At 40.0% G+C, this 24,619-nt stretch overlaps 2 protein-coding genes and 1 non-coding gene across 8 annotated transcripts in view; 1 reads left to right on the forward strand and 2 right to left on the reverse strand.

Annotated features, from left to right (window-relative positions):
- Positions 1 to 4,905, forward strand: part of Klhdc2 (kelch domain containing 2) — a 38,611-nt gene extending 33,706 nt beyond the window's left edge. The window contains exon 13 of the mRNA XM_013075049.3: positions 4,383 to 4,905. Coding sequence (XP_012930503.1) covers positions 4,383 to 4,392 — 10 coding nt within the window. The 3' untranslated portion in view covers positions 4,393 to 4,905. The remainder of the gene's footprint in view (positions 1 to 4,382) is intronic.
- The window catches only part of Nemf (nuclear export mediator factor), a 55,432-nt gene extending 32,271 nt beyond the window's left edge, over positions 1 to 23,161 (reverse strand). For 3 of the 6 annotated variants that reach the window (XM_087208057.1, XM_004835584.4, XM_021262574.2), the window contains exons 1-16: positions 23,004 to 23,161; positions 22,186 to 22,254; positions 21,942 to 22,044; positions 17,537 to 17,662; positions 14,615 to 14,763; positions 13,016 to 13,083; positions 11,410 to 11,496; positions 9,555 to 9,628; positions 8,221 to 8,291; positions 8,065 to 8,140; positions 7,270 to 7,332; positions 3,919 to 3,996; positions 3,624 to 3,832; positions 3,024 to 3,215; positions 2,608 to 2,671; positions 200 to 288 (exon numbers count right to left, since the gene is read on the reverse strand). In XM_087208057.1, the coding sequence (XP_087064183.1) occupies positions 200 to 288; positions 2,608 to 2,671; positions 3,024 to 3,215; positions 3,624 to 3,832; positions 3,919 to 3,996; positions 7,270 to 7,332; positions 8,065 to 8,140; positions 8,221 to 8,291; positions 9,555 to 9,628; positions 11,410 to 11,496; positions 13,016 to 13,083; positions 14,615 to 14,763; positions 17,537 to 17,662; positions 21,942 to 22,044; positions 22,186 to 22,254; positions 23,004 to 23,062 (1,577 nt within the window). In that variant the 5' untranslated portion in view covers positions 23,063 to 23,161. Of the gene's footprint in view, positions 1 to 199; positions 289 to 2,607; positions 2,672 to 3,023; positions 3,216 to 3,623; positions 3,833 to 3,918; positions 3,997 to 7,269; positions 7,333 to 8,064; positions 8,141 to 8,220; positions 8,292 to 9,554; positions 9,629 to 11,409; positions 11,497 to 13,015; positions 13,084 to 14,614; positions 14,764 to 17,536; positions 17,663 to 21,941; positions 22,045 to 22,185; positions 22,255 to 22,884 lie in introns of all 6 variants that reach the window. The other 3 variants (XM_013075010.3, XM_087208056.1, XM_021262573.2) reach the window with 3 other exon arrangements.
- Positions 23,162 to 23,875: 714 nt separating this feature from the next.
- Positions 23,876 to 24,175, reverse strand: LOC147828827 (signal recognition particle RNA). Its single transcript, XR_015450105.1, has one exon.
- Positions 24,176 to 24,619: the final 444 nt, after the last annotated feature.

Raw genomic sequence — 24,619 nt, forward strand, 5'->3', positions numbered from 1 at the left:
GCAGTTAAAAGTGCTTTCCATGAGAGGGCAGGCCACGGGATGAGGGAGGAACAACTGCAGGGCTACTGTCTTTTTGGGCGGTGGAGGGGGGCACCAGCTTTTTAATAAGCTTTGTAGAACAGCTTGACTTTCTAAGCAATGTGCATGTATAATTTTAGTAAAATCAAAAACTTAAATTTTAAAAAGGTAAAACACTTACCAATATACTTTTCTTGCTTTTTGAATAGAGGTAACTGTTTGAACTTCTTTTAATGTTTGCTTTGTTTTCTTTTCTGCTGACTTGAATGCCTATTTATGAGAAAATAATTTAAAGTTTGTTTAGAATATGTGTAAATAACACCAAAACAAACAATAGCTTTTAAAATGTTACAAAATGACACTATGTAAAAAGAAATGAGGGCCAGGGATTTTAGCTCAGTGGTTCTGCTGCCTGCCTTGCAAGGACCCAAGTTCAATCCCTGGTTCCAAAAAAAAAAAGTAATGAATAAAAATCTTTTTAAAAAAAATTCTTCTATTGGTATATTTTACGTTTACATTTAACACTGGGTGCTTGTACCTGTACATGATGTATCTTAGTTCTTATTTTTTTTTCCCATTACCTGTGCACCCTTCACCCGCTCCACCCTTCCCTATGTACATAGATTTCGTTTCCATTTTGTTTTTTCTTTTCTCATAATTTTTCCTTTCTCTTCTTCCCTTTCCCGTTCCCCTCCCACCACCCGTACACCTTTGGACCTTTCCTATTTCAAATTATCAATTATTCATTTTAATCCTTATGTACACTTTTAGTTTCTTACACTACAGAAACTATTCGGTATTTACACGTGTCCTATTTATTTCACATAAGAGTATGGCCTCAATGTGTATCCATTTAGCTATAAATGACTCTAGTTTCTCATCCTTTATACCTGAGCAGTACTCCATTTTATGACAAATAAAAATCTTGTGCCTCAAATACTAACTTGCCAAAGATTTACCATATGCAAATATTTGCTCCAGACCTAAAAATTAAGAACCATCTTGTTCACTTATCTGATTCTAAGTGCCTATCTAGCACTTTCAGATGCTAGGCTGGATATGGGGATGTAATAGTGAACAAGACTGACAAAAAGCCCCCACCCCACTGGGCTCTAGAAGAGAGAACTATTAAATGTGTAATCATTCAAATAAACATATCATAGGTGCTTGAAAAAATACTATGACAGTACAAGAGGACTCCATTTATGCTGGATTACGGTCAAAGAAGGCATCTCTGAGAAAACAGCACTTAAGCTAAAGCCTGAAAAACCAATGAAGCTATCAAAGAATAAGAAGAGTATTATAGGGCTGGGTAGGATTTAGCTCAGTGGTTCTGCCGCCTGCCTCGAAAGTGCAAGGTCCCGAGTTTGATCCCTGGTACCAAAAAAAAAAAGACTTCTACAAACCCAAAGGAAGACCAGCAAGCATTAATCCAAGAGCAAAATGTCAAGAAATAAGGTTGCAGTAAGTAGTAGAGAGCCAAGTCATTAGAGCTACTCATTTAACAGAAGTGCGTGCCTATTCTGTTCCAGGTATATTCCAGGAATCAGGACCAGCAATGAACAAAACAAAGATGAATGGATGATTTTTTTTCTTGAGACAGGATCTCAGTATGCAGCCCAGGAACCCTCAAACTCATGATCTTCCTGTCTCAGCTGGTGCTGGGATTATAGACTTGCACCACCACACCCAGCAAATCATAAAAATTTTGAGGGAAAGCATTTCAGGCAGAAAGAATAGTAAGTACAAAGGCCCTCAGAGGTCAGCAATGCAGCATGGTTTTAGGAACAGCTATGACTCCAATGCAGCCAGAAAAAGCGTGCAAAAGAAGGAATGCAGGTGATGAGGTCAGAAGGAAGAGATCAGACAGGCTGTTGAGGCCAGGAGAAGAGCTCCGAACTGTGTTAAGATGGGAAGCACCTTGAAGGTTCTGAGTAGAGGATGGACTTCACTTGTGATTTTAAAGCTTCACTATGGTTCTTATGTGAACAGGCTATAGCTGAAGAGGTAGGACATCCAGTGAGAGAATAACATAGTCTATGTGAACACAGATAACAGCAGCCTGATTGCTAAAAACAGAAATGTGGCCAGACTCTGGTGAAAATTTAAAATAAAAATCAAAAAGATCTGCTGACAGATTGGATACAGTTGAAAGAATTCAGGATACCTCCAAAATCTGAGCAGAGAATGAAGGTGTTATTTGCTCAGATGGAAAAGAATGAGGGAAGGAGCAAGTTTGGGGAAGAAAACAACTACTGGGCCGGGGATTTAGCTCAGTAGTTCTGGCGCCTGCCTCGTGAATACAAGGTCCCAAGTTCAATCCCCGGTACCAAAAAAAAAAAAGTGTAAAAGAAAACAAGTACTGAAAATACACACATTTAAAACAAAATTAAATTGAAAGATATTTCTGAATTAGAAAGTTTCATTTTAAACACAAAAAATTATTAGGGTGGGTCAGGGGATTTAGCTCAGTGGTTCCACTGGCTGCCTCGCAAGGGCAAGGACCTGAGTTCTATCCCCCGTATCAAAAAAAGATTAAGGTAATTAAAGCAGGCAAAAATAACATTCACTCTAATAAATATTAAGTACCTTCTCAGCAGCTTCAACAGTCTTTTGTGTTTTCTTAGCAGCATATCTCTTGTGATCATAATACCTAAAAATAAAATCGCAGTTTGAGTAAAATCTTTATTCTTTAGCTATTTCTAATTTTACAGATTCTTCAATCACACAGGACAGAGTTGCATTATACACAAAACTAAATTTTAAAGAACTATTTCAGGGGCTGGGGATTTAGCTCAGCAGCACTGCACGTGCCTTGCAAGTGGCAAGGTCCTGAGTTCGATCCCCAGTACGGGGCGGCGGGGGGGGCTATTTCACCAAAAGTAGCATGTGCAGGTAAAATAACAACTGTTCTTTGTTTTTTTTTGGAACAACTGTATTTAATATCTTTAATACCCTTACTAACTGCAAATATCTTATCTAAAATTTGTACTTAAATAACTTACTTTTTGGCATTGGCATATGCTGACAAGCTGAGATCAACATCAACAAGCAATGGCTTATTTTTCTGAGGCTTCTGCAGCTGTTTATTCTTTTGCTTTTTCTTTTTTCCTTTTGGTGGTTCAGTTTCATTTTTCTCAACACTGACGTCACCATCAGCATCATCATCTTCCTCCTCTGATAATAAGTATGGATTTCTATTAAAAATATTCAATAGTATTTCACTAATGTCAATGACATCTCTTATATTTTCAATTTTTTTCCTCAATGAAATTATATATGGCTCATAATACTGTACTTTTTCTGGAGACAGGGTCTCACTATGCAATTCAGGGTGGCTTTGAACTCACTATGTAGTGTAGGCTGGCCTTGAATTCATGGCAATCCTCCTGCCTCAGCCTCATGAGTGCTGAGATTACAGGCGTGCACCACCATGCCTGGCTGAGTACTGTTCTTTAAGAGTTTCATTATTTACTGTAGTGTAATTAATTTTTCCTATTTCTGAGAATAAATTTTCAAATACAAAGCCTTTAAATGAATACAGTGAACTATTGAATAACAAAATAAAGACAAATGCTAACTACTTAACCAAGAATCAAGCTTACCTCAGCAGCATTGTAACATGATTTGTTTGCAGTTTTAATTCTTTGATTGCACTTGCAACAGGGTCTCCTTGAGCTTGGGCTTCTTTCACAATGACCCCGATTTCCGTCCAGTCTATCTGATTGGCTAAAGCACTTCGAACCACCTGTATGGCTCTGTCCACTACCTGTAGGTTCATCTCTATGAGCTCTCCTTTCAGTTTATCTATTTCCTTAAGAGGAAAACAGACACACTGATTATAATGCCATTTGAGGTTATCATTTTTTCAAAAGCATCTGAAAAGGTTAAACACAGTACCTGAGCCTGTTGAAGAGCTTCTAATCTGTTTTCATGATCCTTTCGGACATTATCTAATTTCTTCAATGCTTGTTTTTCCTTTGGGTGAGAAAACACATTATTTTAAAACCTAGATTTCTCCTGCCTTGTGGTACCCTCTCTCTCTCTCCTATCTTCTAAAACTACCCTGACTCCACCTTGCCCCTCCCCGTTGTCAGCTAGCTAAAGTTCCTCCCACAGTCCGCTTTCCTGAGCCTGTCCCACTAGAAAATGCTTCATCCTCTGTCTGCATACCTTTCTGATTATAGGTTACATTACTGTAAGATAGGCCCCTAACTCCCTGGCATTACTAAAACAAGCAGAATTCAAGACATTTTTTCCTTATGGCATAAAAGTAAATTTTGGTGAAATAATTTCTTATAGGGCATCAATTACCAAACACGTTATTTTATTTTTACTTTTAATTTTATCGGCATTATTTCCAGTATTTTATAGAGCAACCCTCCCCCCAAATTAACAACAGCCGGGCATGGTGGCACATGGCTGTAATCCCAGCACTCAGCAGGCTGAGGCAAGAAGACTGCAAGATGGAGTCCAGCTTCAGCAATTTGGTAAGACCCTGTCAACACATAAAAAATAAAGACATGGGGATGTAGCTCAGTGAAAAGCCCCTCATTCCCTCCTCATTACCATAAAACAAAACCAATCAACCAACAAAAAAGGTTCATGATGGTTATCTGACCTTCTGTATACCACTTTCTCATATGTAACTTAACATTCCAAGGCCACTGATGTGGAGACAAAGTTTCTAACATTAGTAACTGCACCACCAATTAATGACTATTCAAATGCTGGATGAAACATTAAAAAAATTTAAATCATATGAATGGTGAAAATTAAAAGAACTTCATGGGCTGGGGATTTAGCTCAGTGGTTTTGCCGCTTGCTGTGCAAGCACAAGGACCCGAGTTGGATCCCCAGTACCAAAAAAAAAAAAAAAAAAAAGAACTTCAATCAAGCACTGTGCCACATGCCTGTAATCTCAACACTCAGGAAGCTGAGCCAGGAGGATCATTAATAGTTCAAAGCAAGATTGGGCAACATAAAGTTCAAGGCCAGCCTGAACTATATAGCAATACCTTGTCTCTAAAAATAAACCTAAAATGATTACCAAAATAAATCACAGGTTCAGGCTGAGTATCTCTTATCCTAAAAGCATGGGACCGAAAGTATTGCAGATTTTGGAATATTTTGGATTTTACAGTATTTGTATAGACTTTACCGTTTCTGTATCCCTAACTTGAAAATCTGAAACTTTCTGAGCACCAGCAATGCTAAAAAAAAAAAAGTTTCAGATATTGTGGCACTTCAGATCAGATTAGAGATGCCCAGCCTGTATTCTGATATACAGAAAACCACAGGAATCAGTGTTACAGCTAAGCTATTTTTACGAGCCAAAGTACTGCCACCACGTGATAATCACATTATGTAATTCATTTAACTACCTGTTTTTTTGTTTTGTTTTTTTTTGTGGTACTGGGGATTGAACTCAGGACCTTGGGCTTGTGAGGCAGGCACAGTGCCACTGAGCTAAATCCCCAGCCCACATTAACTACCTGTTTTGAAACTGCGCTGTTAACCAGGGATGGTGACACATTTATAGTCCAAGCATGCAGAAGGCTCAGGGAGGAGGATCACAAATCACAATTTACACAGTGAATTGCTGTCTTCAGCCTGGGCAATTTAATAACTTGGCAAGCTCCTGCTTCATAAACAAAAATTTTTTTTAAAAAGCGGGCTGAGGATGAAGCCCAATGTGAAGGCCCTGGGTTCAATCCTTAGTACCACCAAAAACAAAAAACAGCTGAAGGGGAGAGGGTGCAAAGAATCATATTATTTGAAATTTTTGCATAAAAATTTTCAGACTTTAGTAATATTTTTGAAAATCCAAACTAAGAGTGACCGTTGCCAATTTGTGAATTTTTTTGGGGGGGGGTACCAGGGATTGAACTCGAGACCTTGTGCTTACGAGGCAGGCACTGGAACCACTGAGCTAAATCCCCAGCCCAAAAGGATCGTTTTATGTTGTTGTTATTTGTTTTATTTTATTTTTTTGGTTCCAGGGATTGAACTTGGGTCCTTGTGCTTTCAAGACAGGTGGTGGAACCACTCAGCTAAATCCCTGGCCCATTGTGAAATTATTTTTTAAGAAATCCTCTAAATACCTGGTCAAATGGGCTAGAAAAATAATGCATATTAAATCTTTCTTACAGAGTTACGATATACAGAAAATGTATTATTAAAGATCGACTTTTAAAATTTTTTAAAACTTTTTTTAAAAAAACACCATGTATTATTAAAAACAAAGAAAAATCTTTTTTCCGTTCTCTTGCCAATTTAAAATCTCCCCAGAACAGTATTCTCATAAATGCCAAGTTTGAGAAATTTTTTGTTGCTTTAATAAAGCAAACCATACTGGGGTATAAATAACAGGTTTCACCTTCTCATTTTATTCTTTTTTTTTTTTTGGTACTGGGGATCGAACTTGGGTCCTTGCGCTTGCACAGCAGGTGGCGAAACCACTAAGCTAAATCCCCAGCCCTTTCTTTTGGTTTTTTGAGATAAGGTCTTGCTATGTAGTTCAGGCTTGTCTTAAACTCACTATGTTGCCCAGGCTGGCCTCAAACTCATGGTGATCCTCCAATCTTAGCCTCTCAAGTGCTGGGATTACAGACATGCACCACTATGCCCAGCTATTTCCCTTTTCTGAGTGTATCTGACAAATGGATGGAATAAATGAGGATATACTTTACTACAATGGGATACTATAATACTATACTTTACTCTATTATAAACCAAGAGATCAGGGAGTTCCCATACCTCTTCCCCCACTACTTCTGAGAGGCTGCTCATTCCTAAATGAGTGCATTATTGTTATGGCTGTGTCTAGATGTCCCCGCAAAGCCTCATGCAGTCCTAGGTGAGGTTTTTCAGAGTAACTGGATCTAGAGTGTGTGATGCTAGGACTGATTCATGGTGCAGTGCTAAGGTTAAGGATGCTGGGATTAAGGGTGTGATAAAATAGAAGGAACAGAAAGAAAGCTGCCATTGTCACTGCTGGTCAGTTGCTTGCTATTGCTGTCTTCTGCCCGCCATGGACTGTTTCTCCTCTGTGATGCCCCTTTGCCTTGGAACCAGCCAACTATGAACTGAAACCTCTATAAACTATGAGTCAAATAAACCTCTCCTCCCTTAACCTGTGGGTATTGTCCATTTTGTCTCAGCAAGGACAAAAATCACTAAGACAATCAACTACTTATCAAACTATTCTAAGACTAGCTGGTTTAATATAAGTTTTTAATAATACCATACCTGCTGTAAAGCTTTCAAATCAATTTTCTGACCTTCTATCTTCGAATAAAATTCATCCACGGCCTTATTTAAAAAGAGAAAAAAACTAGCTTTAAAAAAATACGGTCTCTACTTCAATTTGCATACACAGAATGTAGCCTACTTGTTTCATAATGCTATTCAAAGAACTTGAACAGATTTCCAGTAAATTTATTATGCAGCTAAACAGTATCAAAAATCAAATTTCAAGCTGGGGATTTAACTCAGTGACACTGCACCTGCCTCCCAACAGCAAGGTCCTGAGTTCGATCCCTGGTACCAAAAAAAAAATCAAATTTCAGGGCGAGGGATTTAGTTCAGTGGTACTGCACCTGCCTTACAAGTGCAAGGTCCTGAGTTGGATTCCTCATACCAGAAAAAAAAAATCAAATTTCAGCCAGGCATGGTGGCCCATGCCTGTAATCCCACACTCAGGAGGCTGAAGCAGGAGGATTGCTGCAAGTTTGAGGCCAGTCTGGGCTACATAGTAAGTTCAAGGCCAGCCTGAACTATATAGTGAGACTGTATCAAAAAGAAAAAATAAAAATTAAAAAAATCAAATTACATTGAAATCTTTGGTCCTTCATTTTGAAATAAAGTGGCAACAACTGTTTCCAGAAGCTATATCTGTAACTCCATTGACCTTCAATGCCCAGATTCATAGTGATTGTGAAGAATATTTTTGATTTCTCAATGAAAGCAAGCTGACAGAAACTTAACAGTGCATATAATTCTGATGCTAACTATCTGATTAAAAAACAGAAACAGAAAACCCACCTTGTCAAATGATTCAAATTCTATATATGGACATTGAGAATGTTGGGAAAACAAGAAAGGATGAAATTCCTCATACCTGTAAAATATATTTATTACATCACATTCAAGAACATTAATAAATACCCAAAGCAAATTGACCCATGCCTACATGCTTACGTGAGTATGTCTTCAACTGGTTTATCTATTTCCAGGCTTGGTTTTATTTCTCTTTTCTGGATGATATACCCCTACAAAAATCCAATATTAAAATTAATTTTGTTCATAATTAACAAAGATCTATTCTTCCTGTCTGATACTAATTTAATTTTTTATAAGTAAAGAAATACCTGGAATAGAGAAGGAAAACATTTATAATTTTTAAAATGTCTATTAGAGGGCTACAAATCACCTAATTTTTAAAAACTGCTGGTAAATTAAAATATGCTTCTTTGTCTAAAATCAATTCAAGAAGACATTCTCAATCTTCAACTTTTCTGAAATGCTGATACTGACTGACATTGTACTTTCTATAAAAAAATAAGAAACAAGGGCTGGGGGTATAGTACGATGGTGGTAAAGCACTAGCCTAGCACATGCCAGGAGCTGGGTCTAATTCTCAGCACCAGCACTTCAAAAAACAAGAGCAGGGGGGTGGGGGGGGGATTTAGCTCAGTGGTTTCACCACCTGCTGCGCAAGTGCAAAAGCGCAAGCCGAGTGCCCAAGCCGAGTGCCGAGTTCGATCCCCAGTACCAAAAAAAAAAAAAAAACAAGACCCGGGGATGGTGGTGTACACCGTAATCCAGCACTTGGGAGGCTGAGGCAACAGGATCGCCATGAGTTCAAACTCAGCCTGGTCTACATAGTGAGTTCAAGGCCAGCCTGAACTATAAATCCAGAACTTATCTCAAAAACAAAACGAATAAACAAAAATTACAAACCAACAGTAATTTTAAAAAAAGAAAAACCTACCCTGAGGCTAGAGATGTACCTCAACAGTATTTAACATGCACAAGGCCTTGTGTTTAGCCAGGAATGGTGGTGCACACCTATAATCTCAGCACTCAGGAGCCAGAGACAGGAGGATCACCTTGAGTTTGAGGCCAGCTGGGGCTAGTGAACTCAAGCCCAGCCTGAACTACATGCCAAGACCCTGTCTCAAAAAAAAAAAAACAAGGGCTGGGGATTTACCTCAGTGTGCCAGGCTTGCCTGGCAAGCTCAAGGTCCTGAGTTTGATCCCCAGTATGGGGTGGGGGGACAGGACAGGACAGGATAGGACTCTCAGCTCAAAAAAAACCCCAAAAACAAGTAGTACCAAAAACTAAAAAAACCCCCAAAAAACAAAAAACAAAAACAAAACCCAAAACCTACTACTACTCTGGAATAAGCATATTACAGATACAAATTTTCCAAACTAGAAAAATTCAATGTACATATATTGATCCTCTAATGAACACTTAATATGTTTCCAAATAAACCACAACAATATACAATAAGTACACATGGTGTTACCTTTCCATGGAAGTTGGATGTTGTTTTCATATAGTCTTCTGCCTTCTGCATACAATCAAGCACTTTTTCAATATCTGAGAATTAAAAAAAAGAAGTTCCAATCAAGTGTCAACTAAACATTCTTAACCATGCAGAAAAACAGAGAAGTATGAAATATAAAGTGCTCAAGAAAAAATATTTTTTCATGTCCCTAATTGGTTTACATAATGGCCAGCCTATTACTGAATCTTATCTTTCCTTTTCTTTTCCTAAATTCCCACATATATTTTGGTCCACCTCTGGATTCTTTATTCTGTATGTTGCTTCCCTAAAAGGTTACCAGATTTTTGTTTGCTTGTTTTTTGCAACAGTGGGGATTAAACCCAGGGCCTCACAAAAGATAGGCAAGTGTTCTATCACTGAGCCCTACATCCTTGGCCCTTTTTATTATTGCTATTCTTATTATTCTGCACACTGGAGATTAAACCCACAGCATCATAAAAACCTAATTCAAGGGGCCAGGGATTTAGCTCAGTGGTTCCAGCGCCTGCCTCGCAAGCGCAAGGTCCTGAGTTTGACCCCTGGCACCAAAAAAAAAAAACAAAAAAAACACCTAATTCAATCATACAACCACACCAAAGTAGCACAGAAATTCAAATGCGTGAATAACACTATTTCTAGCATCACCCCATGTCCTAAGTCCAAAGGGTAATAATTCAACTTCTCAGAATTACAACTGCCCCAAGTGCAGTAACCAGTCCAAAAATGTAGAGCATGGAAAGGGAAAATAATCTAAAGTCAAAAGGTATGAAGGCAGATCAAGAGATTGAACTGTAGGGGCCGGGGATTTAGCTCAGTGGTGCTGCTGCCTGCCTCACAAGCACAAGATCCTGAGTTTGATCCCTGGTAAAAAAGATTGAACTGTATATTACTAGGGATAAAGCTCCACACTAGAAAAGACATTAGGAATACCCGCAGGTGTAGGACACTCATAGGTCAAATGTGTTTAAATGTAAAAACTACCTATTATTGGGCTCGGGATTTAGCTCAGTGGTTTTGCCGCCTGCTGCACAAGCGCAAGGACCCGAGTTCGATCCCCAGTACCAAAAACAAAAAAACAAAAAAACCCTATTATTATTTGATTAGAAATTCATCTTTTTTTTTAAAGGGGAAAGGTTTATTTGGCTTACAGTTCATAGAGGTTTCAGTATATAGTTGGCTGGCTCCAAGACAGAGTGGCACATGGCAGAGGGGCATCGCAGAAGAGAAACAGTTCAGGGCAGCAAAAGTAACAAGCAGGAGACAAGCCTCTTTCTGACCCTTATACTGTTTCCAGGCTACTGGGATTAGGGCAGCGTCAAGCCAACAATGGACTTATTTAGTAACCACATACTCTAGATTCAGCCACCTCTGAAAAAAAAGCCCCACCTACAATTGCATGAAGCTTTGGGGGAACATCTGAACACAAGCCGTAACATTACTCCCCTTACCCCCAAAGACTCATGCATATCCCTTAATGCAAAAAAAGCATTTAGTCCATCTCTAAGAGTTGCCAAAGTCCTAATCGTTTCAGCATTGCTGAAAAGTCCAAGTCCAAAGTCTCCTCTGAGATTTAAGGCAAACTCTTAGCTACAAGCCCAGTTCATAGAGGGTTCAGTCCATAGCTGGCTGGTTTCAAGGCAGTGGCACATGGCAGAAGGAAAGCAACAAGTAAATTCACCATTTTAAAAAAGGAATAAATGGGGGCTTGGGGTGTAGTTCTGTGGCAGAGTGTTTGCCTAAAATATTTAAGGCCCTGGGTTTGATTCCCAGCACCACTTGGACACATAAAAGAAAGCAAGTGGAAATGGACAAAACTTGCACTACAAAGACATACCTTTGCTTTCAAGTTTTTCATCCACTTTGACATTGCCAGAGAATCCATTTTCTATAAGGCAGTGCTCAAGGAGAGCTGGTCCATAGGCTACAAAAGCAGAGGAAATTGTTTTTAGTATTTTCCTATAACACTGAATATTAAAAAACGTATGTTTATATTCCCACAAGAGGGGCGGGAATTTAGTTCAGTGATTCCAGCGCCTGTCGTGCAACCACAAGGTCCCACGTTTGATCCCTGGTACCACAAAAAAAAAAAAATTCCCACAAGAATAGTGTACTCCATAAAAACAGCTAGTAAAAATAAAACTAAGTTTACTTATTTTGAATTGTTATTAGAAATAACAACTGAGGGGCCGGGGATTTAGCTCAGTGGTTCTGCCACCTGCCTCAAAAGCACAAGGTCCCGAGTTCGATCCCCATACCAAAAAAAAAAAGAAATAACAAATAACAATTGAAGTAGTTTCAGACATTTGAGATTATAATAAACAGAGAAATCAGTGCACATTATAGGAATTTAACAGCACTCAACACTTATGAAAAAAGATTATAGCAAGGCATGGTGGCTCATGACTGTAATCCTAGCACTCTGGGAGGCTGAGGCAGGAAGACAGTGAGTTTAAGCCTAGCTCATGCAACCAACTCAGCAACCTAGGCCCTGTCTCAAAAACAAAACCAAAACAATATATATATTATATATACATATGATATAAATATAAAATGGAGCTCAGTGTAAAGGCACCAGGTTCAATCCCCATATTATCAAAAAAAAAAAAAAAGAAACCAAGACATGAGGGGATTTATTCCTGGAATACAAGGTTTGTTTAGGAGTGATTGGTGTGTTGATTAAAAAATGACCAAGAGGGGCCGGAGATTTAGCTCAGTGGTTCCAGCACCTGCCTCACAAGCGCAAGGTCCTGAGTTCGATCCCCGGTGCCAAAAAAAACAAAAACAAAAAAAAAACGACCAAATGGCTTTAATAAACATTTCTCAAAAGAAGACATGGCCAAGAAGTATGTTTTTTAAAAAGCGCTCAGCCCTACTAATCATCAGGGAAAATACAAATCAAAACCACAATAAAATATCACCTCAATCCAGTAGGAATGAGTATTATCAAAAATAAAGACAGGGCCGGGGATTTAGCTCAGTGGTTCCACCGCCTGCCTCATAAGCACAAGGTCCTGAGTTCGATCCCTGGTACCAAAAAACAAAAACAAAACAAAAAAGAATAAAGATGTAAGTGCTGGTAGGGATGTGGAAAAAACTGCTTTCTCAGAATACTACAGCTAACACTGAAGTACTAATAACATACTCTGCACAACTTTTAAATAAAATCTGATACAAAGAGTTCAAACTTTATGTGGTATAACTTCTTAGGGCTGGAGATGTAGCTCAATGACAGGCCTACTATCCAGGGGGCCCTGGGTTTAATGCTTAGTACTAAAGGCAAAACAAAACAAAAAACTTTTGGCTCCTTGAAAACAAATTCTTACTTAAGAGATCATTTAAAAATCCTCATTCAAATTTTCAACCAGAATATAGCTATGTTTCTGGAAAAAAAAAAAACATTATCTTGCAAACATTTCCTCATTATATGCAGGATTACTCACGAAGTAATGGGTTAAGAACTCTCTTCAGTAATTCTCCCTTAGGTGCACTGGCTATTACTTCAGTCAATCTGTGAAAAAATTTGGCATCTCTTACTACCCTATATGTAATAAACCTTACACCAGCATTCCCATCCACACTACTTTCAATTGCTTCAATGTCACCTGAACTTTACAATCCCCTGAAATATAACACAAATCAGTCTCTTTTATAGGTGAGAAAATGGGTCATAAATCTAATTTATTGAAGATTAGTAGGTTCCTGGGCCAGGGATTTAGCTGTGTGCTTCGTCTGCCTGGCAAGCACAAGGTCCTGAGTTTGATCCCCAGTACCAAGGGAAAAAAAAAAAGTAGTAGGTTCCAGAACAGCAGCCTGGGACTTCAATCCAGGTTTTCTAAGAGAAATCAGTAATTTTTCAAATAAGTCACAAACCTTAGCATCAATGTGCCCACATATGAGTGACATGAAAGAGACACTTTTATATGAAAGTTAAATGGCATTTGTGAATCGTGCCATAGCTTAACATCTGAATAACACCTGAAATGGCTTTACCTAACTAACCAATTAATAAAAACTCTTCCCCTCTCTCCTCCTACTGGGGATTAAACTCAGGGCCTGAACACTGGGCTACATCTTCAGTCCCCACTCCTCCCCCTTTTGAGACAGGCTCTCGATAAAGCTGTTGAATTGCCAAGGCTGTGCTTGAATTTGTGATCCTCCTGCCTCCACCTCCCAGAGCAATGGATTACAGGCATGCACCACCATATCTGGCCGAGAACTCCTACTCCCGTAGATCAATGTGGCCCCGATTAGCTGCATCAGCATTACCAGAGAACTTGTTAGAAATGCAAATTCCTGGGCCCTACACTAGATCAATTAAATTAGCAAAGACAGCCAATCTAGAACTTAACAAGCCTTTCAGGTAATTCTGATGCATGCTCAACTTTGAAGACTTCTACGGTAGACTAATAGTCAGCGCAGCCTTCATTACCACCTTAACTTATCCTACTTCTCAAGTAAGCTAGAATTTCTATCTGCCTTTGAACTCTGCCCAAAATACAATATATGTCTTCTCAGAGAATAGCTAAAGTATCCCCTCACTTTACCAAAAAAATAAACATCTGAAGTAACCCAAAACTCAGTTTTAAAAAACACATTTTCAGCTGAGCATGGCAGCATACACCTGTATTCCCAGCATTCATAAGGCTGAGGCAGGAGGATCACCGAAACTTTGAGGCCAGCGTGAGGTATATAGCGGGTTCAAGGCCAGAATGAACTAATATAATGAGACCTTGTCTCAAAAAAATAAATAATGGCCGGGGATTTAGCTCAGTGGTACTTGCACCTGCCTCACAAGGTCCTAAGTTCGATCCCCAGTACAAGAAAAAAGAAAAATAAATAAATAACCAACCAATCAACCAACCAACCACATTTTCTACTCCCAAGTCAGGTTTAATTGTTTACATACATATTTATTTCAAGCAGTCTAAATTTCTTACCCAACTAAACAAAATATTTATGACGGTTTTTCATATTCTGAAGTATGACCTGTTTTACTTTTTAAAACAGTCTGAAATGAGCTTATAAACAAAAGGTGTTACCTTTCCAAAGTAAGCAGAGGTTCAGCAGCTCTAGCATGATCCACTGGATAGCGTTCACGAACAGCAAATTTAACATCATCTGCCTCATCAGTTCGAAACCTTAGGATATTTAAAATCAAGTACTCATAATCTGTAAGAACAATGTTTCCCTGCAATAGAGTAAAATACAATTTAATGCTTTCCTAAATCTGTCTTCAAACTTTTGAAAAAGTGAGAAAGAGGTCTGGGTGTGTGGCACATGCCTAGAATCCTGGCTACTCAGGAGGCTGAGGCAAGAGGATAGTGAGTTCGAGGCTAGCTGTTGATACTCTATCCCCAAAAGAAAAAAAGTGTAGTTAAAGTCACAAATATGAAATTACAAAACAAAAGCACCATAGTTATATCAAGTGCTCCTTGTAACTGCCTGGCCCAGACTGTGAAATCATACAGACAAATTTTGAAGACTCCAAGTTTGAAACACTGAGGGAATCTAGAGCAACTTTAAACTCAGTGTCTGAGTATACTGCAGAAGTGACTACCAGGTAAGAGAAGGATGGTAACCCATTAACACCTTGGTGATCACCACCTGGGCTTACTGATTCCCATGAGGCAGGATGCAAACACAGGCTTATTAAGAGAAACAGAACAGGTGTCTTCCAGAAATCAAGCAAAAAATTATGCTATTTTCACCTACAACCAAGCTATCTCCTTTTTGGCGGGTGGGGGTACAAGGTCTCACTATGTTGTTGCAGGGGGTCTCAAATCTGTGGGATTACTCAATCCTCCTGCCTCGGCCTCACAAGAGCTGGAACTTCAGGCATGCACTACATGCTAGGCTGCAATTTATCTTTTAATAGTTTTGGCTTGGCACAATGGCATACACCTGTAGTCCAACATTTGGAAGGTTGAGGCAGGAGGATTGCCAAGAGTTCAAGGTCATCCTGGGCTGTGTAGTGAGTTCAGGGCCAGCCTGAACTACAAATCGAGACCTTGTCTCAAAAAACCAAAGAAGGAAAAAAAAAGAAAAGAAAAATGCTGATAATGTTTAAATATTTAAGCTGAGTATGGTAGCATGCCTGAGTATGCCTGTAAACACAGCACTTGGAAGGATGAGGCAGGACTGCTGGGAGTCCCAGGCCAGCCTGAACTATACCACCAGAGCCTGTCTCAAAAACAAAATTAATTATTTAAAAAAGAGCAAGACAGAAAAACTGTGAAAGTGGATAGCTTATGCAGGCAAAAAATAAATTATGTGCTACACATTTAGAATTAAAGACCTAACTTCAAGGCATGGTATGTTGGTGCACACTTATAAATGTAGCACTTGGGAGGCTGAGGTAATAGGATTGAGATGAGGCCAGCTTGGGTTACAGAGTTCCAGGCCAGCCTGAACGACATAGAGAGACCCTGTCTCAAAACAAAACAAAAGATGTTAACATTAAGAAAAAACCAGGAAGGGCCGGGGATTTAGCTCAGTGGTTCCACCGCCTGCCTTGCAAGCGCAAGGACCCAAGTTTGATCCCCAGTATCAAAAAAAAAAAAAAAAGAAAAAGAAAAAACCAGGAGAACAGTACACAGCAATTTTCTGTTATCTTTGCAATTTTTCTGTGAATTTAAAATTATTTCTAAATTTAAAAAGTGGTTTAGATTTTTTTTAAAAATTACACAAATTATGCCAATCAAGGAATTTTTACAAATTATGATAGGCATTTTATGATGGTTATAGGTTATAGGATATGCTTTTTTTTTTTTTTTTTTGTGGTACCGGGGATCGAACTTGGGACCTTGCGCTTGCCACACAGGCACCGGAACTACTGAGCTAAATCCCTGGCCCTGCATTTTTTTTTTTAAGGATATGCATTTTTGATAGGTAGTCTATCGTAGTTTTTTAGTTTTTTATTTTTATTTTTTTGAGGCAGTGTCTCAATATGTAGCTCAGGGTGAGCTTAAATTTACAGCAATCCTCCTGCCTCAGCCTCCCAAATGCTGGGACCACAGGTGTGCGCCACAACATCTGGCCTCTACTATATTTTTTGATCAGTATTCTATTTATCTTTGTAAACCATGTGACCATCATCAAATACCCACATAAAGAGCTCTGCTGTTTATATGTATTTTGTTTGTTTGTTTTTTGGTACCAGGGAATGAACTCGGGTCCTTGCGCTTGCGAGGCAGGAGGCAGAACCACTGAGCTAAATGCCCAGCCCCAAGATATGTATTTTTGATAGGTAGTCTACTGTGTTTTTTGATATTCTATTTTTTTTTTTTTTTTTGGTACCAGGGATCGAACTCAGGACCTTGCAGTTTCGAGGCAGGCATGGTGCCACTGAGCTAAATCCCCGGTCCTTGCTGTTTCTTTTTTCCCATTTTTCCCCCAGCCCTCTATTTATCTTTTTTTAAAAAAACCATATAATCATAATCAAATATCCCTATGGAAGAGCTCTGTTGGAGATAGGAGTAGTGGCATACACTTGTAATTTCAGCACTCAGGTGGGTAAAGCAGGAGGGTCATGATTTCGAGTCTAGTTGGGGCTGCACAGCAAGACCCTTTCTCAAAACAAACAAAGGGGGCTGGGGATGTAGCTCAGTGGTTCCACCGCCTGCATCGAAAGTGCAAGGACCCAAGTTCAATCCCCGGTACCAAAAAAACAAAACAAAAACAAAGAAAGAAGGGGGGGATTTAGCTCAGTGGTTCCACTGCATGCCTTGCAAACACAAGGCCCCGAGTTCAGTACCCAGTACCAAAACAAAAACCAACCGAAGAGCTGTGTTGAATTAAGTCAGACAATGACAAGTATCGAAAAGGACGTAGGGTTAACAGGACACTCAACAATGGAAAAAATATTGTGTTGGACATCATGAGCATTTCAAATGTTATACCGAATAAAAGAAGGCTGACCCAATGATTCTATTCCTTTACCCCTTGCCTCAAATTTAACTTACCCTATCATAGAGCTCAATGATTAAGTGATAAGCAGCTTCATCACTTCCAAACTGAAAATCTACAATTCTATCCACTCCAAGCTGTTTTGCACTGACTAATCTCCGACTCTTCAAATGTTTTCGGCACTAGCAAGAAATAAAAGAAAAAAGCATTTATGTAGTAAAAGTAAATCCTTAACTACTTGGTACTTATTTTTTAAGACATTATTATTTTCATTACCATCAGGAAAAATGCTTAAACGGCAATAATGGTTTGGTTTTGGTTTTTTTGGTACTGGGGATCGAACTCAGGACCTTGCGCTTAAGAGGCAAGTGACAGAACCACTGGGCTAAATCCCTGGCCCCTAAAGGCCAATAATGGTATAGTCATAAAAGTTGTCATATAATCATCAAAGGAAAAATTTTATTCTAGATGAGTACTAGCTCAGAAACAGTATTTTATATTTCATTTTTAAAAACAATGGAAGACCTATAGTGAAATATATTTTGCTGCTTTATATGACTGGTAAATGTGTGCCCTGATGACAGCATTTAAAAAATATATATACATATATAACATACTACATATATATAACATACATTACATATATATATATATGGTGTGTGTGCACATGTGTGGTACTGGATCAAACAAACCCAGGGCCTCAGGAATACAAAACAGGCACTGACAGCTGGGGATTTTAGCTCAGTGGTTCCGCTGCCTGCCTCGAAAGTGGAAGGTCCCAAACTCAATCCCCAGTACCAAAAAAAACAAACAACAAAGCAGGCACTGAGCTATATTCCTAACCCTCCCCACTTCTTTAAAGTCTCTAGGCCAATCTCTCTCTTTTTTTTTTTTCTTCCTTCAGTACTGGGGATTGAACTCAGGACCTTGTACTTTCAAGGCAGATGGGACACCATTGAGCTAAATCCTTGGCCCTATGCCAATCTCTTTTTAAGTATCCAAATTTCCTTTTGTCTGTTTCACTTGTGTTCCAAATTAATTGATTTCTACCTCTTCAGATACAAACAGTATCATGAGCCTATGACCCTCTTTTAGTCACCCAACTTACATCCAATTAACCTCTATTTCCACATTCTTTATTAATATAACTCAAACAGAATTTTCCTGGTACTTAAGCCTTTGATTAATCTATTTCATATCCAATACAATAACTACCATTTACCACTCTTTATTAAATCCCATTCCTCCTATGACTCTTCTATTATTTTTTTTTTTTTTTTTTTTGGTATCGGGGATCGAACTCCAGACCTTGCACTTTGGAAGCAGGCGGCAGAACCAGTGAGCTAAATCTCAGGCCCTGATTCTTTTATTATTAAAATTAGTGCCAGGCATGGTGGCATATACCTACAGTCTCATCACTCTAGGAAGCTGAGGCAAGAGGATTGCAAATTTGAGCCCAAGCTGGCCAACTTAGTGAAAACCTGTCTCAAAGTAAAAAAAAAAAAAAAAAAAAAAAAAAGGACTGGGGATATAGCTCAGTGAAAGCAAAGACCCTGAGTTCAATCCCTAGTCATGGGGGCAGGGAGCCTGAGCAACTTAATGAGATTCTTCTTCAAAATAAAAAATAAAAAGGGGTGGGAATGTAGCCCAGTGACAGAGTACTTGTCTAGCATACATGAGCCCCTAAATTTAATCCCTAGTACCACAAAAATAAATAAACACATTAAACTCAAACACATATGATTTGGTAAATATCTATTGTTTTAGATTACATGTAACATCCTTCAGCACAAATATTTAAGTATAACATGAACCAGTAACAAGACTACCCTGTGGCCTCTAAAAACAATCTTACAATTATTTTTCTTCTTCCCTTCCTTCCTTTCTTGCATTATGGTGGATTGAACCCAGAGTCCTTGCAGTACTTCTAAGATAGGATCTTATAAATTGCACAGGTAGGACTTGAACTTGTGATTGCCCTCCCCAGTGTTGGACTTCAGGTATTTGCCCCTAAGGTTGACTTGTATTTTTAATTTGAAAGAAAGCTTAGTGAAGTGCACATCTATAACCTGAGCCCTCAGATGGCTGAGGCAGGAGGGTCAAGACCTCAAGGCCAGCATGGGCTACATAACAAGATCAAGGGGCCTGGACTACATAATAAAACACTTTCTCAAAAAATGGGGAAAAAAGGTAGATGGACTTCTGCAATCCCAGCACTCTAGAGGCTGAGGCAGGAGGACTGCTACAAGTTCTAGGCCAGCCTGAGCTACATAGTGAGTTCAAGGACAGCCTCGGAATATATGAGACCCTGTCTCAAAAAAACCTGAAAACAAAAAGGATAAGAAAGACTCCTTAGTCAAGATCAAAATAATGCTTTACGACTCAAATTCAAGGTAAAATTTTCAAGAAAACTTCCTTTTAAAAAATTCCCATAAGTAGGGCCGGGGATTTAGCTCAGTGGTTCCGCTGCCTGCTTCGAAAGCACAAGGACCTGAGTTCAATCCCCGGCACCAAAATTAAATAAATAAATAAAAAATAAATTCCCATAAGTAGCACACAAATTCATTTTTAAAATTAATGTGAACCCTACACAGAAGGGAGATGGAACTCAGAAGTATAACACTTGCTGAGCATGTACAAGGCCCTAGGTTTTATCCCTAGCAGAAAAAAAAAGAAAAAAAAATTCATACCAACCCTTTTAAAATTAGTAAGTTCTTTCCAGGTCTTATAATTCAAATTAACTTATATTATCATTTTAGGGCCGGCGATTTAGCTCAGTGGTTCTGCTGCTTGCCTCCCAAGCATAAGGACCCGAGTTCAATCCCCAGTACCAAAAAAAAAAAAAAACCAAAAAGCAAAATTCTCATTTTTATACGCCTATATATTTAGACATATAAGACTTTTCAGGCCTGGGGTTTTAGCTCAGTGGTTCCAGCACCTGTCTCGCAAGCGCAAGGTCCCGAGTTCGATCCCCAGTACCAAAAAAAAGGAAAAAAGAACTGCTCGGGCTGGAGATTTAGCTCAGTGGTTCCAGTGCCTGCCTCGAAAGCGCAAAGTCCCAAGTTCGATCGCCGGTACCAAAAAAAAAAAAAAGACATATAAGACTTTTCAAACTATCTAGAATAAACACTCTTCCCTTCCTTAATAGTTTTGTTTTTGTTCTTGGTACCGGGGATCGAACTCAGGACCTCCTTAGTTTTTTGTTTTTGGTACCAGGGATCGAACATGGGTCCTTGGGCTTGCACAGCAGGCGTCGAAATCACTGAGCTAAATCCCCAGCCCCCTCCTTAGTAGTTTTTAAAGTGGCTTATATTAATTTCTTTTTGAAAAAAACCCTCACCTCCCAGAGTGCTGGGATTGTAGGCTTGTACCACCATGTCTGGCTCAAAGTGATTTTTTTTGTTGTTTTGCAGTGAGTGCTGAGGATTGAACCCATGGCCTCATATATGCTAAGCAAGTGCTCTACTTTTGAGCTACATTCCCCAGCCCAAGATTTGATTTCAACAGTGATCTACATACAGGATTTTTGTTTGTTTTTGCATGCCAAGCAAGGGCTGTATCACTAAACAGTACCCCAAACCTAGAGTTGTCTTTAAATCTCCTAGAGGAAAATTTACAATTTGAGTTTCCCAGGAATACTTTTAGTACCAAAAAGAAAGTTAAAATGAAGATAAAAGGCATCCTTGAAAGAACAGAGTGCCACACCACAGAAAGGTAGGAAGGGATTCTCTATCATGTAAGAACAGGAGGATGCAAAGCTTGTTTTGTTTATTTCCCTATTAGCAGCTTGGTGAAACACAATCTGCTCAGTGCCACAAAGGTATAGTTGGCATCCTTTCAAAAGTTCCAGCCTACCCTTGGCATCTTAGTGACTTAGCAAGACCTTGTCTCAAAATGAAAAATAAAAAAGGACTAGGACTAGGAATATAGCTCAGTGTGGAGACCCTGAAGTGAAAAACAGATAATGACTAAATAATATTATTGTCATTGAGCATTTCAATAAAATACAGATTGGATAAAGGATACAATTCAGAAAAGTGAGCTCTAGGAGATAAAACTAAGGGGAAAATGGTGAGAAGGAAGGCAGATCACAGAAAGCCACCAATGCCAGGAAATAACGTGAATTCAGAAATCAGAGAACCAAATAAGGTGAGATAATTAATAAAAATGATGCTTCAGAACTGTTTTGGTGGACCATGGTGCACTATGATTAAAGGATTGTAAGGTTGAGATAAAAGCCTGAACTAGAATGGTGACTGTGGGAACAGAAAGACTTGGAACTCAAGAGGATGTGAAAGAAAATAGAGAAAAGTCAATAAACACCTACTTTGTTCATCCCATTAACTGCTCCCTGTACCTTTATTTTATTCATAACAAGAAAAACCAAACAGTTTAAAACCCAATTGTTAATGATCTACCACAGGCCTTACAATTTAGCTTCAAAGATAACTTCGAATTTACCTTCATGGCAAAACTAGACGGCATCATATTCTTTGGCCATTCAAATTCTGTTGTATGAATTCGTATGCCAGATTCAAGTAAAAGTGTAGCTTTAAAGTCTGGTCTGTGGATGAAGAAAGTCAAATTTTTCTTAAGACATTTGCCAAAGCTTACTCTGCGAAAAAGATCTAATATGTAACTTAAATAAATCAATTATCTCAGACTTTATTACCAAAGGTAAGTCAAACCTATAAATTTTTCTTACTTTTGCAGACGAATAAGATATGTCTTATTATCCACATCATAAACATTGTTTACTCTCATTCCTAGCAGGCTGCAAAAAAAGAAATATGTAACAAATTACACTACAGTTTGAAACATGAAACTCTTTGAAAAAAAGCTTAGTGAAACGAGATCTTCAGCTGAGGATAGGGACGCAGAGTAGGTTAAGTGTAACCATTTAAGTACAAAAGTGGTCTATCAGCCCCAGGAACATCGTACAGTGCCTTGCGTTTTTGAAACGACTCAATCTTTTTTTTTTTTAAAGGAAGCAGTAAAATCTATTCCAATTACTTCATTACAAGGGAAAAGATAAACGAGGCCCCAGGAAGTATGACAGCAGGCTGACAGACCCAAATCCGGGTCTCAGTCCAAATCAACTAATCCCAACCTAAAACAGCAATTCCCTCACTCTTTGGGGGTGAGGAGTGTGAGGTGTTGAAGAAGCCAGGCCTCCAGTCCGGACACATCCGGAACAAATGACCACTCTGCCGTCTGCAGTTTTACCAAACGCTTGCTGCCGGACCCAAGTGACTCGGGCCAACAAAGCGACAGAGCTGCGACCGCGGGACATGCGAGCTGGCGACACCGGGAGTGGAAGGGTGGAGGACGCGATCCCTGGGCCCCCAGGTATCCCGAGGGCAGCGGCGAAGACGCCACGCGCGCGCGCCCACCCAGGCCTAACCAGGTCCACAGACGAACAGCGATAGGAGAAAACGGCAAGCCGGTCTGGTCTTCACCGTGAAGCCGCGGCTTCTGCCTCCTGCACTCCTCGCAAGAGACTGGTCACCTGTGGGACCCTACCTAGCGTTCAGCTCCGCAAGTACGGCGCGGAGGTCAATGGTGCTAAAGCGCGTTTTCATGGCGAGGCTGGAGCGTCTCTACCGCAGTTTTCTCCACTGCCAGATTCGACGCTGCTACTCTTCCGCGCAGGCGCATTTGCCCATCTACGGCCGCCCAGAGGACCCAATATTCCTTGAAGCGAACGTATACAAGTCATTTGCCTGAAGAATTTCGAAATCTACTGTGTTTTCATTACAGCAAAACAATTTGAAACCAGCCCAAACTGTTCTCTTGAATCTGCATCCTTTCGCTGAACACTTACGGACCAATCCTGCTGTTTTATTCCCTTGTGTTTGGGGATTCAAGCCAGCTTCCATAGTGACCCCCGCTGGTCCTAAAAATCTTATGCTGGGACCACGGGAAGAATTTCCCCAGCTGGGGTGAAGGGCTCAGGGTGGAACAGCAACGTCTGTCCGCTGCCTTTCTCGGTCGGGAGTCTGGAATTTGAAATAAGGAAGTGGAACTGTTTCTTTCGTCCTAGAACGGCCTTCCACGGTCAAGGAGCCCTCAAAGCGAAGTTCCTACGTCGAGGGGTCCTGCTGTCCGCGTGGGCCGTGGGATTCTCATTCAACTCTGTCTTCGTGGCCACGAGACGAATCGCGGTGTCCAGGATGGGGCCGGGGTTTCCTACGTGCTTGGCACCGTGAATATTGAGTTGTTTCACTAGATAATGGGGAAGTAAGGCAAAAACAAGACAAGATTTCTCACTGTGGGGAGGGTGTGGAGTGAGAGCGTAACGAAGTAAACTGTTGTTCAAGAATATGAATTCGGAACTTTTCCTTCTCTTAGGGATGGATGCGTGGAGGAAAGGCTACTTTTAGGTGAGAACGCAAAAGAGACAAGGTCTCACAATGTTGCCCAGGCTGGAGTACAGTGGCTATTCACAGGCGCGATCCCACTACTGATCAGCACGGGAGTTTTGACCTGCTCCGTTTCCGACCTGGGCCGGTTCACCCTTCCTTAGGCAACCTCGTGGTCCCCCGCTCCCGGGAGGTCACCATATTGATGCCGAACTTAGTGCGGACCCTCGATCGGCATAGCGCACTGCAGCCCAGAACTCCTGGACTCAAGCGATCCTCCCACCTCAGCCTCCCGAGTAGCTGGGACTACAGGCGCGTGCCACCACGCCCGGCGACAGCCAGGCTACGCCGACCCGGAGGGAAGCCTGAGCCTGTGCGCTGCGTAGCTCGGCAACCAGACTTCCTAGGGTCAGGCGGCGACTCTGAGCGGAAAGGAAGAGGCAGGGTTTCAAACCTTGGGAGTTGTAGATGCAAAGCACGGTACTGTATTAGGTGGCACAGTAAGCCATATAGAATGGCTTTGAATTTGAAATCCACCATGTGGAGGATTTAAGGTAGACTGGAAGCCCAATTGATTCTAATCCATACTGTAAAAGTGATTGTATGAAAGATACTATGTTTAGCCCCAAAGGCCTTCGCAAAAGAATGGCTTTTTGGTTTTGTTTGCTCACATAAAAGCAGTCCATGTCAACCCCATACTGAAAGGGATAACACTCGAGTGCTTCTTTGAAACCCAGAAATTGCAGAGTTGCACAGTCCTGTAATCCTGCCTGAGGC

The sequence above is a fragment of the Heterocephalus glaber genome, unplaced genomic scaffold (assembly GCF_053883595.1).
Source record: "Heterocephalus glaber isolate CG9 unplaced genomic scaffold, H.glaber_assembly_v1.0 deba00000901, whole genome shotgun sequence".
Classification (NCBI taxonomy): domain Eukaryota; kingdom Metazoa; phylum Chordata; class Mammalia; order Rodentia; family Bathyergidae; genus Heterocephalus; species Heterocephalus glaber.